Genomic DNA, 16427 nt, shown 5'->3' with positions numbered 1-16427 from the left:
AACAATTATATAGCAAAGTATACTGAATACATATAATTAAAGAATACCAAACAGTAAGAAGCTGAGATTACACACAGAAGATTGTAGAACAGACCACCACACTGGAATGGAAAACAGATGGAATGGGAATTAGACGTGTGAAGCAGAGAAGTAGAATATGGACATAATAATGTGATCAATGCTGCAATTTCTCAGGGAGAAAAAGTTTAATTTTGAAAATATTATTAGAAAATGAATTTATACCTCTGAAAGGGTAACAGGAATCATCAAAACACACCATTAAGAAGGTAAAAAGGCAAGCCACAAAGTAGGAGAAAATATTTGCAACACATATATCCTATAAAGGACTCACAACTAGAACAGCTGTTCTCAAAATGTGGTTTGCATGTACCTGGGAGTCCCTCAGATCATTTCAAGAGGTCCACAAGGTCAGAAACAAATTTTATAACACTAAGATGCTATTTGTCTTTTCACTATGTTGATATTTGCACTGATGGTGCAAAAGCAATGGTGGGTAAAAATACTGGCACCTTAGCATGAATTAAAGCTGTTGTACCAACATGCACTGATAGCCACTAAATTCTTCATGGCCAGGCACTCACAATAAAACAAATGGCAGTTTTATGTAAGAATGTCCTTGATGAAGCAGTAAAAATTATTAATTTCGTTAAATCCCAACATTTGAATACATATCTCTTTAATATTTTGTGTAACAAATTTGGAAGTACACACAAAACACTTACGATGCATACCAAAGTATGGTAATTGCCACAAGGAAAAGCATTTGTGTGACTGAGTAGCAAGCTGAACTAGCCCCTTTTCTCATGGAACACCATTTTACCTGAAAGGAGAGCTGAGAGACAAACTATAGTTATTCTGACTTGGGTATTTGGTAGGCATTTTCTTGAAAATGAAGGAAATGAACCTGCCACTTCAAGGAAAACAACTGACAGTGTTTGTTGCCAATGACAAAATTCAAGCTTACAAGCAAAATTTAGAATTTTGGAAAACTCATATCTGCCACAAGCTTCCCAAATCTTAAAGATTTTTCTTATGAGATTGGTAGTACTATTAATACATGTGACATTTTTGACATAATAAAATATGTCAACATTCAGGAGATCTGCATAACTCAGTGAGCCAGTATTTTCTAAATCATCAGTATATGATGCTACAAAATTATGCATGGGTAAAACATCCCTTCAAAGTACAAGACAGATCAGTGGACGTTCATGTAATAGAGCATAAAAAATTCATTGATGAGGTTTCGAATTCCGTATCACAACTAACCTTGAAGAAACTACCATATATCAAGTTCTGTTGTAATAACATGGAAAAACATCAACAATTATCTGAAAGGCTATTAAAATACTCCTCCTTAATCCAACTACATATCTGTGTAAGGACAGATTTTCTCAGTTGTCTTCTATGATGCCAGACATTAAAGTGATATGCAAAATATAAAACGATGCCACCATCTCATTTTTTTTCTCACAAATTTGTTTTGGAAAATACAGTTATTTTTCTGGAAAAAATATTATTCATGTTACTAATTAGTAGACATTATCATTGTTATTTTAAAATAAATATGTAAATAAATTTAAGATGCCTCAGTATTAATTTCTAATATGATATATATTGATAGGTACAACCCATGTGGAAACCCTGGTAGCATAGTGGTTAAGAGCTACGGCTGCTAACCAAAAGGTCGGCAGTTCGAATCCACCAGGCGCTCCTTGGAAACCATATGGGGCAGTTCTACTCTGTTGTATAGGGTCGCTATGAGTCGAAATCAACTCGATGGTAACGGGTTTGGTTTTTTTTTTACAACCCATATAAACAAAGGCTGTTTGGAGTCCTCAATAATTTTTAAGAGTGGAAAGGAGTTCAGAGACCAGTAAGTTAGAGAACAGCTGTATTAGCTTCCAATTTCTGCTGTAACAAATTACCACAAACTTAGTGGCTTAAAACAAAACAATTTTATTCTTACAGCTCTGGAGGTCAGAAATCCAAAATGGGTCTTATAGAGCTAAAACCAAAAGCTGTGATCCTTCTGGTGGCTCTGGGGGAAAATTTGTTCCTTGCCATTTTCAAATTCTAGAGGCTGCCCACATTCACTCTGACCTCCTCTCCCTTCCATCATCACATCTCCTTTAACACTGGCCCTCCTACCTCCCTCATTTAAGGACCCTTGTGACTATACAGGGTCTGCCCAGATGATACTGTAAAATTTCCCCATATCAAGATCCTGAACTTAATTACATCAGTCAAGTCTCTTTTGCTATATAACATTCACAGGTTATATATTCACATGTTGGGGACCATTATTCTGTCTACCACAACTGCTGAACTAAATATGTACTAAACTCTTTAAAATCATCAAGAAAAAGATAGATAACCCATAGACAAATGGACAACAGACTTCAAAAGGCATTTCACAAAAGAGTATTTACAAATGGCCAATAATCATATGAAATGTTCAGGAAAATGGAAATTGCGACCAGAATGTAATACCATTACGTGTCCAATAAAAGGGCTAAAGTGAAAAAGACAGCTAAGCCCAAATGGTGGCAAGGATGTGAACCAACTAAAAATCACCTAGGTTACTGGTGAAAACATAGATTGGTATAACTCTTTGTAAAACTGTCTGGCAAGATCCTGAACATCTTCATATATTTTGACACAGCAATTTCACTCCTAAGTATGTACTCGAAAGAAATAAGTTCACCAATATATATATATATATACAAGAAGTTTCAAAGGAACATTATTTTTAACAACCCCAAACTGGGAAGAATTCAAATGTTCAACAACACTAGAGTGGATAACAAATTGTGATATATTCATATAATGAAATATTGTTTAGGGTTAAGAATGAGCAAACAATTTCTACAGGCAATTGATGAATTTCACAGATAAAATGCTGAACCCAAGAAACGACACAAAAGAGTATATACTATATGATTCCACCAAAAGGCAAAACCAGCCTACAGTATTAGAAGTACAGATAGTAACTACCCTTGGTGGAAGAGGATAAAGATTTGAGGGGGTGAGGACTAGAAACGTCTTCTAGGAAACTGGTAATGTTCTGTTTCTTCACATCAGTGCTGGTTACACAGGTATATCTACTTTGCTTACTTTTCCATATGTTTGTTATTCTTCAAGAAACACAACAGCACATGAAGTTACATCCTTTTCTGAAAGATGGACTATTAAACACACACACATACATTTTTTTCACAGGACTCTTAACAAAAACAATGAGCTACAAGGGTGACTGTGCCTGTTTTACAACAGCAGACACACAGATATGGTCTACCTAACACCAAAAATGTAGTTCTAGGGAAAAAAAAAAATCCGTAGATTTTATATGGTTCCAGTTAGAATCTGTGCTCACATCTAGGAAAAATAAACACAAAAGAAAATGACTTTTTCAAAGGCTTCATGCTAAACATCCTGAGACTGTACTTAGGACCTGTCTGTCTATTGAAAGATTGCTTCCCATTTTCAGGTCCCTGTCACCTCTTGACCCTAATGTTACCTTCCAAAGCAGTTATCAAGATACACAATGATTAAACTTAAAATAAAACAAAAAAACACCAACCCACCAAAACAGAACAAAATGCACATACACAAACATATGACACAAAACTTCCTGGCTTTGTTAGTTTGACAGTTACTTTAGGTGCCAATGAGTCTCTATATTGGAACCGTTAAAAGGAGTAAATCATTCATTTGCAGGAATTCTGTAATGGCAATCGAATTATTAGAAATGAAGTAAAAAAAAAAAAAATACATAGATGCCGTCAACAGAAATCTTTTTTAAAAAAATATGCCATGATGCATTCAGGGAAATAATGCTGGGAGAAAATTCATTTTTGTTTTCTGTTTGTTTTTCTTGTTTACTAGTCATTTTCTAAAGAGGTAGTTTTTTCCTTAAGAAGAGACTGGATTTCATCAACAACCAGTGAGCTAAAGAGCACATGCTTGCAAGTTGCTAATTCAAAAAATGAGGAGTCCCCAGGGGCAAGTATGCGCTGTGTCTGATTTCCAATAATGTGTGTTATTTGTTTAGAGAGGTTCAAGCACTTACTAAACCATATGAAAACTGTGGCTAGAAACCACCATGAAAGTACTGCAGAACAGTGGCACGCACCAGATCCCCATCAGTTTAACTGTGAACTCCTCGCCCCACAACATGTGCAGTAAATACGCTGGGGTATCCTGGCACCAATTTGCAGGCTCAAATTTGCCATCTTGTCAAAGAAGTAAAAACGTAGTTTAGAAAGACCTAACCATAATATTTCCAAACTGCAACTATTTTCTTCCTTGAGAACTTGGATAAATATCTTATAAGTGCTTTCCCAGCCCTACTCTCAATGAAATAAAATCATAAAGCAAAATAAATGTATAATAAGGAGCTGTAATAAGAATAGATAATGTCATGTGATGGCAAATAGTCATCTGAGCTGTAAGTCGCTGCTCTACACGTGACGTTCCTATTAGACATACCGATTTCATCATGACATTCAATGGGTACCTACTTAATGGTGGACATACAAAAAAGCCTAAGAAAATTTCCTTCAAAGAACTTGTAACCTTAGTTGAAGATAAAGGGAATATACAGAAAAAACAAATAATTCAAGATAATATATCTTAAGTTTCAAATACAGAAAGTAGACAATAATATATATGAGTTTATAAGAAAGTCAAACCCTTGGGGTATGAATTGTGGGGAAGAAGGAGACCAGTACTAAAAGACTTCATGGGGAAATTAGCCCTTGAATTTGATTTTAAGGGATGGGGAGATTTGAAAGTGAGATGAGAAGTCATTCCAGGGAGGAGGAAAACCATGAACAAAAGTCTACAGTCAGGAATAAACACAGTATGTTTGGGAACAATGAACAGATCTACTTGGCTGAAGTCAAGGGTTTATGCAGGGGAATTATGGGAAATAAATTTAGTGCAGACAGGAGTTACAGAAGAAGGAGTGGGACTTATTAAAAATTTCTGAACAGAGTGACATACAAGCCAGTGTTTTTGGAAGATGCATCTGGAAATAAACTGGCATAAAGAGAAACTTTGTCTTATGTTCTTCCACTCATGTTCTTGTTTACAATGATCACACACCCTCAGTTGTCCTCAGTTGTGATTTACTGTCTGTCTTAGTTACCCATTGCTGCGATAATAGATATACCACACGTAGATGGCTTTAACAAAGAAAAGTTTTATTTTCTCACAGTTTAGGAGGCTATAAGTCTGAATTCAGAGTGCCGGCTCTAGGGTAAGGCTTTCTCACTCATACAGCTTTGGAGGAAAGTCTTTTGTCTCTTCAGCTTCTGCTTCCTGGTTCCTTGGAGATCTCCATGTGCTTCCCATCTGCCTTACCTCACTTCTGCTTCTCTCACTTATTTAATCTCTTTTATATCTCAAAAGATATTGACTCAAGATATACCCTACAGTAATCCTGCTTCATTAACTTAACAAAGACAACCCATCCCAAGTGGAATTATAACCACAGGCATAGTTTGGGATTTATGACACATTTGGGGGGGGGGGGGACATAATTCAATCAATGACACTGTCCCTGATCTAATCTAGATCATGCTTCTCAGATTCCTTGCCTATAACTCTGCTAGGATACCTCAATCCCACAGCACTCTTAGATACTCCAAACATCTTCCTTCCGTTTTTGAAATTTTAGGGAAAAAGCGACTAGTTTTAAGGGGAGAGAGAGTGCTATGCAATAATTCAACACACAAAGATATCTCTGCAGAATCAAAATCTCTAAAGGATTTAGGTGATCAACTGAACGCGAAGTCCTAAAATCACACTATTAAGGAGCTAATTTGTTGATTTCAATGTACTCTATGTAGCCTAAATAACCTAAATCTTGTCGACAATATATTAACAGGAAGCGTATCCAATTTCTAGGTGGGAAGAGAAATCATTAGCAAATCTGTGATTTCTGTTCTGTCAGGAAAAAGAAAAAAAAAATTCCTTGGGTGCTGGCTCTACCTATGTAATCAGTTTGAAGAAAAATTTGGATGACATCCTGAAGGCTCTGATATCTCTAGTTCCTCCGTGACACCTGATACTTCCTTACATTGTTCCAGAGAAAGCTATAGGGATTGAACCAATTTATAGGATCCGGTAAAAAAAAAAAAAAAAAATTTTTTTTTTTTTTATTACCAGTAGGTGAGAATTTCCATACAAAGTATCAAATAAGGGAACTCAGGTTAAGTTGGAAACAGGCAACCCACTTAATGGGAAACGTCTCATCACCAGATAGAATTTCTACTTCATGGGCACTTTACCATAGTTTACCTCTCCTACTGGGAATTGTCCTGGTAACAATTACCAAAATTTTACATACTAACAAACAAAAATACTGAGTAAGAATCTCACAGGGGAGACAGCATTTAAATTATGGCCCATAAAACATAGCTTGGCATTCCTCATAACTTAGCTTAAGAAAGAAGCCATTGCTGCCAAGTCAATTTCAACTCATAGCAACCCTATAGAGCAGAGTAGAACTGCTCCATGGCGTTTCCAGGGAGTGGCTGCAGGATTCAAACTGACAACCTTTTGGTTAGACCTTTTGGTTAGCAGCCATAGCTCTTAACCACTATACCCCCAGGGTTTCCCATACATAGCTTAGAGGCAGTATATCCTAGTGGGAGGGAACGAGGGATCTGGAGGCAGTTCCTATCCCAGTTCTACTATCTCTAGATGAGTAATTTTTGACAGGTTAGTAAACCTCACTATGCTTCACTTAGCTCATGTAATATGGGAGAATAATGCTTATTTTGCAAATTTGTAGCATGGAATAAGTGAGAAAATATAAATATATGTGTATTTTTTAATCCAAACTTAAACTTTTGGTCCTTATATCAGAATAATAGTTTATGACTTCTCTTTTCAATAATTAAGTGATTGCTTTTAACGATACACGTGATTCCAAAATGGTTTCAATCCCCAGGCAGAATCCACTTATTTTAGTTATTATTCAAAACAAGTAAAGGCCACAAAAAATGCACTGTGTACCATTTCATGTAAGATGCACACAGAGATAGTGATAAGACAAAGTCTGTAACCACAGGGTTCACAGTCCCATAGCTGGCAATCTAGTAGGTCGGATGGAATAATAGAAAACTTTGAAAGTCAAATAAGTCTTTGTTTAAATCCTGACTTGCCACCTATTTGCTGTGTCTCTTACAAAGTACATAGCCTCCCTGAGTTCATGTTCTCATCGTAAAATACATTTTGGGGGTATTTTTAGTTTTCATTAATTGGGATGACATAAAACAATGTAAAGTAGGTGCTTCTTAATTACTACCCTCCTCTTTCCTGAATCAAGTGCACAAATGAATGACACATCCTACTCAAAGTAGAATTACCCTAGTGGCATAAAGAACGAAGATGTGACATTTCATTACAAGAACTGGAAAGGGCTTGATGGACGGTGTGGTATTTGAAATGCGCTTTGAAGGGTAGGTCAGATTTCAATACATATACAGGCAGTCCCTGACTTATGACTTACAACTATCTGTTGTTGTTGCCTTTTTTTGGGGGGGGGGGGTACACCTTATCGTTCATAGTATGTTGCAGAGCGTAGTTTGCTGATGTTTTCATTCTCAGATGTTCACTTGCAGATGTTTGATTTTATGATTTACTCTTCAAAACACTGCCAGATTTATACAGATACTGATAATAACAGGCATTAATAACAAAAAAAAAAAAAATGAGGTTTTTGACTTATGTCAGAACTGACTACACAGAGTTCTCGAAATGAAACCCTGTCATAAGCTGAGGACTACATGTACTTAAAGGGCAGAAGCAATTAAAGTAAACAAAAAGGTGTGAAAAAAGAGCAAACATAGAAAAAAATAGCTGGACGTGCTTGACAAAGAGCATTATTTCAAGTTAGAAGGAATATATTGGACACATAGGAAACAGTGAGAAATACAGACAAAAAGATAATTTGGGGCCACGTTACAGAAAGTCTTGAGAGTCACAGAGAAGATTTTATACTTAGTGGTAGGCATTCACAATTTCTAAACAGAAGAATCATTTAATTATTCCTGAGATGGCAACAGTTTATATAATTAAATGGAGTGCTAAGAGAAATGACAGTTTAAAGAATATTTTGTTGTTATCATCTGCCCTTGAACTGGCCCCCTGCTCAGGATGACCCCTACGCACAATGGAATGAGATGCTGCTAGGTCCTGTGCTATCGCCATGATCGGCCGGGCACTGGAAAGTAGTCATCCATAGGGTTTTTACTGGCTAATTTTCAAAGTACATTGCCAGGCCTTTCTTCCTAATCTGCCTTAGTCAGGAAGAGCTGCTGAAACACACTCAGCATTCGGTGTCATAGCAACGCTCAAGCCTCCACTGACAGATGGGTGGCGGTTGCATGTAGGTGCCTTGGCCAGAAACAGTATTTGGGGCTTCCTTCTGGAAGACGAGAATTTTGAACTACCATTGCCCTCATAAAAGGGTTTTAGACAGGAAGAATTTCAGGGACTTATATGTACATAATAAGATGGCCCATTAGCTCAGGAAGGAAGGCCAGGGATAGGTATCGCTGTATCCTAGGCAAAGAAACTAAGCAAACCAAGGTGGGTTCAGAGAGACCTTGCCCTGGGTCATACAAATTAACATTAACAGCAGACAGAAAACAAATTCAGGATTCCCTCCTCTGGGTCTGTTACTTGAGACAGCATTTCCTCTCTCTCAAACATTTCTGAAAGATAATTATCAGTATAGCAAAGATAAATTCTCAAAAATATGCTCTTACGCTAAGCATGCAAAATGAGTAACTGCACGCAGTTGTAAACTATACAACTGAGGACTGAAAGAAATGCTTGGGTACTTACCTTGTCTGTTGACTCAAGGAACATGGTAAGTAAAACTTTAAAAGTCTAACTGTAGACACCTTATTATTATAATCATTTCTGGGTGTCTCATGTAAATAGGCAGGTTGCCTGGGTCACCAAAACTTCAAAGGGAAAATGACGGCAAAATTCAGTAACTTTTCCCATGACCACTCAGGGTCTAATGATCAGTGAAATCTAGCACACACTCACACACACACACACACACACACACACACACACACACACACACACTCACACACTGACCTATCCCTGTGGCTATGCTGCTGTTGTAGCAATAAAACATCCCAGAGAACTAAAAGAAACTGGGGGTTTCAAAATCTAAGGGAGCAAGACAGTCCTTGCCTTTATATTTTCAGTTCTCTTCATATACATATTTCCTATCATTAAATCCCTGTTTGACAGACAGCATTTCCTGCCTGGGAATTTCAAATACGAAAAGAAAATATTCATATTAAGTAAAAAACAAACAACTTTGTTTCTTTACCAGAACTAACTCTGTCCCTTCCCTTTCTTTAATAATGCTTAAGGGCAAATCTTAGATGCAGGCCTGTTTGCCACTAAGACAGGGTTCCATGAAGAAGTTATCTAGCATTCTGGGGAGCAGGAACACAAATGCTGCATGTTTGATTTTGCTGTGTGTAGAAATCTGGAAGAAGGGGTAATTTTAGGAGTCATACTCATCTGATTCTAGGAAATATAACGGTTGATAAACTACTTTCTGAAAGTGTGGCTTTAGAAAGAGACCGTTACATTAGATAGGACAGAAACATGGAATTTTGTGGAAGTAATACTGAAGATTTAAGGCTGTGAATTACCTCCTACCTTGATATGAATTGGAGCCCTGGTGGCACAGTGGTTAAGAGCTCAGCTGCTAACCAAAAGGTCAGCAGTTCGAATCCACCAGCCGCTCCTGGGAAATACTATGGGGCAGTTCTACTCTGTCCTTTCGGGTTGCTGAGTTGGAATGGCTGGATGGCAGTGGGTGTGCTTTGGGTTTTGATATGAATGGTAGGGAGAAAGTAGTTCTATACAGTAGAATCAAGTCAGTTCACACTGAGAGGTATGTAGGAGGCAATGGTGGCTCAGAATAAACAAAAGAGGAAAAAATCCTCAACTACTCACTGACAGTATATGCCCTGCAGGAAAGGTCACATCTCCGCATGCGGAAAAAGCATTCACTGTATTATGTGGCATATACGTATACACACGGTAACATTTATTAAAGTTAGCGTATCATTTTATTTTTTAAGCATAGGTGGGGGGAAAAAAAAAACAAGGGAGACAAAGATTGGGAACACTCGTCCAGGAAGACTCTGACATTGAACTACCACATTTTTTTTCTTATGATACTCCAAAATCTCACTCCTTCAAATAACTGTACAATGCTGGGGGAGACGTAATGGCCAAAATACTACTGGGCATCTACCTTCCAAATAAAGGAAAGAAACTTTCACACAAAAAAATCTTTCCTCAATAAAAAGTGTTCTTTAAAAATATATAAAGTAATTATCAAAGACAGAGTAATTTTTGTGATGGAGAATAATGATTCTAAACGCTGCCTTCCCTTCCCCCATATTGTTAAAGCACCTTATACTTCATGCCAGGAAAACTTTGAAAAAAAGATAAACAGGAATCCCTGGGTGGTGCAAATGGTTAAGCACTGGACTACTAACTGAGAGGTTGGAGCTTCAAACCCACCCAGAAGCATCTCAGAAGTCAGACCTGGTGATCTGCTTCCAAAGGGGCACAGCCTTGAAAACTCTATGGAATGTAGTTCTTTCTGCCCTGCACACACCGGGGTCATGATGAATCAGAACAGACTCCACGGTAACTAACAACAACATACATACATTAATAAAAAAAAGGCATCATATCACATGTAACATACACTATTTTACAATTAATAAATAATATAGTTTTAAATGAATATTTATCAACATTAAATTAATAGACAAATTATATATTACGTGAATATATAATTATTTATTTAGCTAATGTACCTGTTACTAGACTTTTTTATTCCCTACCCCTGATTATACAATAGTATGCATTGAACATACTTATATCTCGACTTTATAATGTATCCATTATTTTTTTCATTAAGTTACAATTCCAAACGTGGAATTACAGGGTAAAAAGGTAAATACATTTAAGGGATTTCTGAGGCATACTGAAACTGATCAAGAAGAAGACCATGCCAATTTACACACCTACCAGCAACATGTCACAATACCTATTTCCCCAAATATGTCTCACAAATATTGAATGCTATCATTTTCTTATTTCTGGCAAGTTTATAGGCAAAAATACCCCACAATTTTAACATGCGTGTCTTATTATTAGAGTTGCACATTTTGTTCATGTTATCATTTTTCTTCTTTTGTGACTTCCCAAATACAACCTTTGAGAATTTTCCTATCAAGTGGGGCCTCTTCTTCTTATTAAATTTGAAACAATACTTTACACATTACAGATATTAACCTTTGGAAATATTTATTGTAATTATTTTTCTTGATAAGCTTACATTTTATTTTCTTTATTAATTCATTTTAGGCACTTTAAAAAGCATTTTGCATAGTCAAATTATCAATTTTTTCCTCACTGCTTTCAATCTTTAGTGTCATTCTTAGAATATGCTCACTTTAAGATCACAGAAATATTTGTCAATATTTTACTGGTTTCCTCATAATTTCATTCATTTTTAAAATTAAAATATTTATTCTATCTAGAATTCAATCTGATATATGAGCTATGGATGTTAACACTCTTCAACACTATTCATATGGTCAGACTGCAAATCTTGAATGTCATCTTTATCATGTTCTAAATTCTTTGAACTATTTATAGATTTTTATATTGTATTCTTTTAATCTATCAGTATATTTCAGTTTGAGAATGATATTTTTACTTTATAATAACATTTCTATACTTGATAGCAAAAGGTCACCCTTGTTATTTTTTTTTTTCATATTTTCTTTGGCAAATATTGTCTATTTTTACTTCCAAATATATTTTAGAATTACTTTGTTAGGATACTCCCCCAAATTCACCTGGTTTTTGCAGTAATTAATCTTGGAAAAACTCTCTACTTTATAAAATATTCCCATTCTGGCACACTATGTATCTATATATAACCAAGTCTCTTTCATATACTACTCTGTGATGTGCTCTTTACATTACTTCTACCCATTTCTTGCTAAGTGTGAACACAGAGATCTTATATTTTACGGCCCAAAAGTGAATAGGGTATATTTTTGGAACACATTTTCTACGTAGGTATCTGTCCTTTGGGGTCACTGTGAGTGAGAATCAACTCAACGGCAGTGGGTTATTGCTAATACAAAGGAAAGCTTACTTGTTTTTTAGGTGAACCATTTAACCTACTAAATTTTTATTAGTCCTAATCATTATTTTTCAGTTGACTTTCTCAAGTTATCTAAGTAAGGGCAGTCCCCGATTTACACTGGATTCCTGTTACAAGAGCTGCACTTATGGCTTTTTTTTAGTACCTTCTCGTTCGTAACGTGAACTACATACAGTGTTGCAGCACGTCATCTGCTGACGCTATCATTCTCGGATGTTCACTTACAGATGTTCAGTATTATGATTTATAAAAACCTGTTGCCGTCGAGTCGATTCTGACTCAAAAGGCAATATTAATGAAAACTAAAAAAACAGATATTCAACTTAGGTCGGAGCCGACTTATGACAGAATCATGGGAACAAAAGCCTGTTGTAAGTCGAGGGCTCCTGCAAACAATAATAATCTATGAGTAATGATAACACTGGTATCATTAAAACAAACTGCCAACAAGGTGATTCCGACTCATAGTGACCCCATGTGTATCAGAGTAGCACTGTCCTCCGTAGGGTTTTCAGTGGTTGGTCTTTTAGAAGTAGATTGCCAGGCCTTCCCTTTTATCTTTTAACCTTTGTTGTTTTTTTTTTAATTAACTTATTTTGTTCCTGTTGTTGAGTATACATGACAAAACATACACCTATTCAACAGTTTCTACATTTATAATTTAGTGACACTGATTAAATTCTTCGAGTTGTGCAACCATTCTCACTCTTCTTTTGAGTCGTTCCTCCTGCATTAACATAAATTCACTGCCCCCTAAGGTTCCCATCTAATACTTCCAAGTTGTTACTTTAAGTCTGATCCCATACAGATAGTTCTTAAAAGAGCTTAACGCTTAAGGCAGACATTTTTTACAAGTTAAGCTAAACTACTTAATTTTAAGAAGACTTCATGGGATATTTTTGGTTTAAGGTTTAAAGATTACCTCAGGAGAAGAGTTTCAGAGGTTCATCTAACCTTCGTGGCTCCAGGAAGTCTGGAGTTCATGAAAATTTTAAATTCTGTTCTGCATTTCCCCCCTTTTAATAAGAATTCTTCTATAGAATCTTTGATCAAAATGTTCAGTAATGGTAGGGGGGGTGCCATCCAATTCTGCTGGTCTCATGGCAAAGGAGGCAGTTGTTCATGGAGACCATTAGCCACACATTCCATATCCTCCTAATTCCTGACATTTCTTCTTCCTCTGCTGTTCCAGGAGAAGAGAGATCAATTGTTGTGCTTTGAATGGCCACTTGCAAGCTTTTAAGACCCCAGACACTATACAACAAAGTAGGAGGCAGAACAGAAGCACTAAACATGTTCTTAGGCCAATTACCTTGGATGTCCCATGCAGGCCTTTCTTATAAGGTGCTTCTGAGTGGACTTAAATCACCAACCTTTTGGTTAGCAGCTGAGCACATTAACCATTTGTTCATACCACCTACAAAAAAATGAAAACCCGTTGCCGTCGAGTTGATTCTGACTCGTAGTGACCCGATAGGACAGAGTAGAACTGCCCCATACGGTTTTCAAGGAGTGCCTGGTGGATTTGAATTGTCAACCTTTTGGTTATAGCTGTTGCTCTTAACCACTGCTCCACACCATAAAATATTTATTATGTATCTATATTTCTTCCTTTATTTGATAAAACTTCTAATGCTGTGATGAGAAGAATAATCTTCGGCATACTTTTGATGTTAATGTGAATGAATGTTTTTAGTATTCCACTGTTGTTTTTTTTTTTTTTACTGTTAGATCTAAGAAGGATGCTGAATTTCAAATAGATGCTTTTTATCATGTTATTGAAATACTATACTGCTCATTATTTAGTAAGTTTTGTGCTTTATTTTGTTTTTTAATCAGGCATGAAGGCTGAGTGTTATACAATGCCTTTTTGGAATATATCAAGATGGTTAAATACCTCATCTCCTTCTCCCAGTAATGTGATAAATTCTTTTAATAGATTTTTAAATACAAAACCATCCTTGTGTTCCTGGGATAAATGCTATGTGGTAGTGCTAAATCACTTTCTTAAAACAATTTGAGACTGACTTGCTAAATATTTATTTATTTATTTTAAATCCATAATTGTAAGTAAGATTAGTTTGGAGTTTTCTTTTTTGTGCTACTTTTGTCTGGTTTTAGTATCAGGATGAAGCTAAATTATTTTCTGCAAGCCAGTACTCCTAGCAAAAACAACTAGAAATTCAGTAAAAAACTTGTAAGTCATATATTTAAAGATATCAGAGGGCAGTGAAGCAAAAAGGATTAATGGGAATAAAATTGCAGGGAAGGCAGAACCTTTCAAAGGTGAGCTAAGGATCTGTAGCTGTCCCTGGGGGCATTTCCTAAACCTGGGCATAGGCAACTGATTGAGAATCTGAGTTAGATCCACGCAGAAAGTCACTGCTAGGACTGAAAGAAACCAGGGAGATGTTGCTGCTTACATGGAGTAGAAGGCCAAAATTAAAGATTTGAAGGCCATTTTCTCCTTAAGACATTTGCTGAATTCTAAAGCTATATAGCTGAGAACAATAAAGAACTAAGCCAGAACCCTGGGGGGAAAAAAAAAAAGCAAAGGCTAATTACCCACTGTCTCAGAGTGTTTCAAAGAAAACAATTTGCTAGGAGAGAATCCATAGCCGAAACCTCTTAAGGGAGCGGTGAATGGACACTGACAATCTCCAACCATTTTTTTTCCTGGTATCAAATGCTGATCTGGGTACCACTAAGAATTTAGACTTGGCCTCTTACAGAGGGTCTGCTACGGTACAGAAAACTCAGGTATTTTTTTGAAGGTTGCGTGTGACTAAAGGCAAAAAAGTGGGGACTTGAGGGGCCCCAAATACAGGGCCAGACTCCCTCTCAAGACATCTGCCAAATTTTGAAACTGAAGAAGGCAGGAGGCTAAAGAGATAATATTTCTCTGAAAAGTGAGAATTTCCATAGTCCTCTTGGTGCTGAAAAGACAATGACCCTCCAGGTCACTAATAAAGCCCTGTAGGATGACAGCCTAGCAACAGGCCAAACCAGAAGTAGATTGCAACATGATCCAGCTCACTCCATGAGTGGATTAAGGTGATCAGCCTCAAACCACCACCCACACACTCATTCAACCTACTTAGCAAAGGAAAGGGTGACTGGAAAATATTATTATCTGGAATCTCTACACATTTTAAACACAATGTCTAACATCAGTAAAAAAAATACAAGGATTGTAGAAAAATAGACCATATGACCAATCAAGAGAAAAATCAAACAGATCCAGGTAAACTACACATCGGAGTTAGCAAATAATGACTTTAAAATGACTGATTTTAATACGTTCGAGAATATAGAGAAAAGATAGACAAAGTAGATAAAAAGATGGAAATTTCACTAGAGAATCTGAGTGTATTAAAAAAATTAAACAAAAATTCTAGAACTGAAAGATAGATATCTGAAATTCTAACTCCTAAATTTCTCTTTCATTTCTACCAAAACTTACATTCCGTCTGTGTACGAATTACCTTCAAGTCAGCAGGAAGATAAGTAGACGTGATATTAGGGGCCATTTTCAGAATAAATAAAATGCAAAAGTCAATGAAAAGATTATGGAAAATGTCTCTAATCCTCGTTTACAGTTGATAATTAGAGTGTCATCTTTTATATCCTGCACAACTTCCTGGCTAGTTAAAGCAGAAACTAACATCCTCACTAAAGTAGATCTCAAGGGAAATACTTTTCTACATCTCAGGCAAAGTAAGAGCAACTGTCACTTACAGGAAGGTGTGTGAATACAGCAAAGGTGCTACGTAGAAAGGCAATGAGGTCTACTAGGTAATCACTAGCTTTGTTGCCCAAATCTCCTGTCATCCAGTCGTAGTCTGCCAGCTGTAGAAACTGATCAATCTTCTGGTTTAAGTTAGTATAAATCTCTTCTTCAGCTGCATGCCTAGCATCCTGTGAAATAACACAAAATTTGAAAGATTGGGTAAATTACACATCAGGTAAACTACTGTATGGGCAAGGCAGAAGCTTATGCTTGGGAGCTGCTTTACTCTTCTATCTACTAAGTAACATAATTCAGAAGATTGAGCAGTATCACAATCTCCATTAATTTTCCTTTTTTCAAAAACACAATGAAGTCTTTTTCAGATTTTTTTGTCTACAAGACAAGGTATTTCACTTCACTAAATGGGTA

The 16427-nt window shown here is 36.4% G+C and overlaps 1 protein-coding gene across 6 annotated transcripts in view; it reads right to left on the bottom strand.

The window, feature by feature from the left end:
- Positions 1-16427, bottom strand: part of EXOC6B (exocyst complex component 6B) — a 713117-nt gene that overhangs the window by 278684 nt on the left and 418006 nt on the right. For 4 of the 6 annotated variants that reach the window (XM_049856495.1, XM_049856493.1, XM_049856496.1 and 1 more), the window contains one exon: positions 16007-16186. The exons of 1 other annotated variant lie outside the window; for it this stretch is intronic. In XM_049856495.1, coding sequence (XP_049712452.1) covers positions 16007-16186 — 180 coding nt within the window. Of the gene's footprint in view, positions 1-11846; positions 13686-16006; positions 16187-16427 lie in introns of those variants that run through there. One more of the 6 variants, XM_049856498.1, reaches the window with a different exon arrangement.

Source organism: Elephas maximus, chromosome 17 (assembly GCF_024166365.1).
Source record: "Elephas maximus indicus isolate mEleMax1 chromosome 17, mEleMax1 primary haplotype, whole genome shotgun sequence".
In the NCBI taxonomy this organism is placed as follows: domain Eukaryota; kingdom Metazoa; phylum Chordata; class Mammalia; order Proboscidea; family Elephantidae; genus Elephas; species Elephas maximus.
The sequence above is the reverse complement of the archived record's forward strand: the minus strand, read 5'-3'. Positions and strand labels throughout refer to the sequence as shown.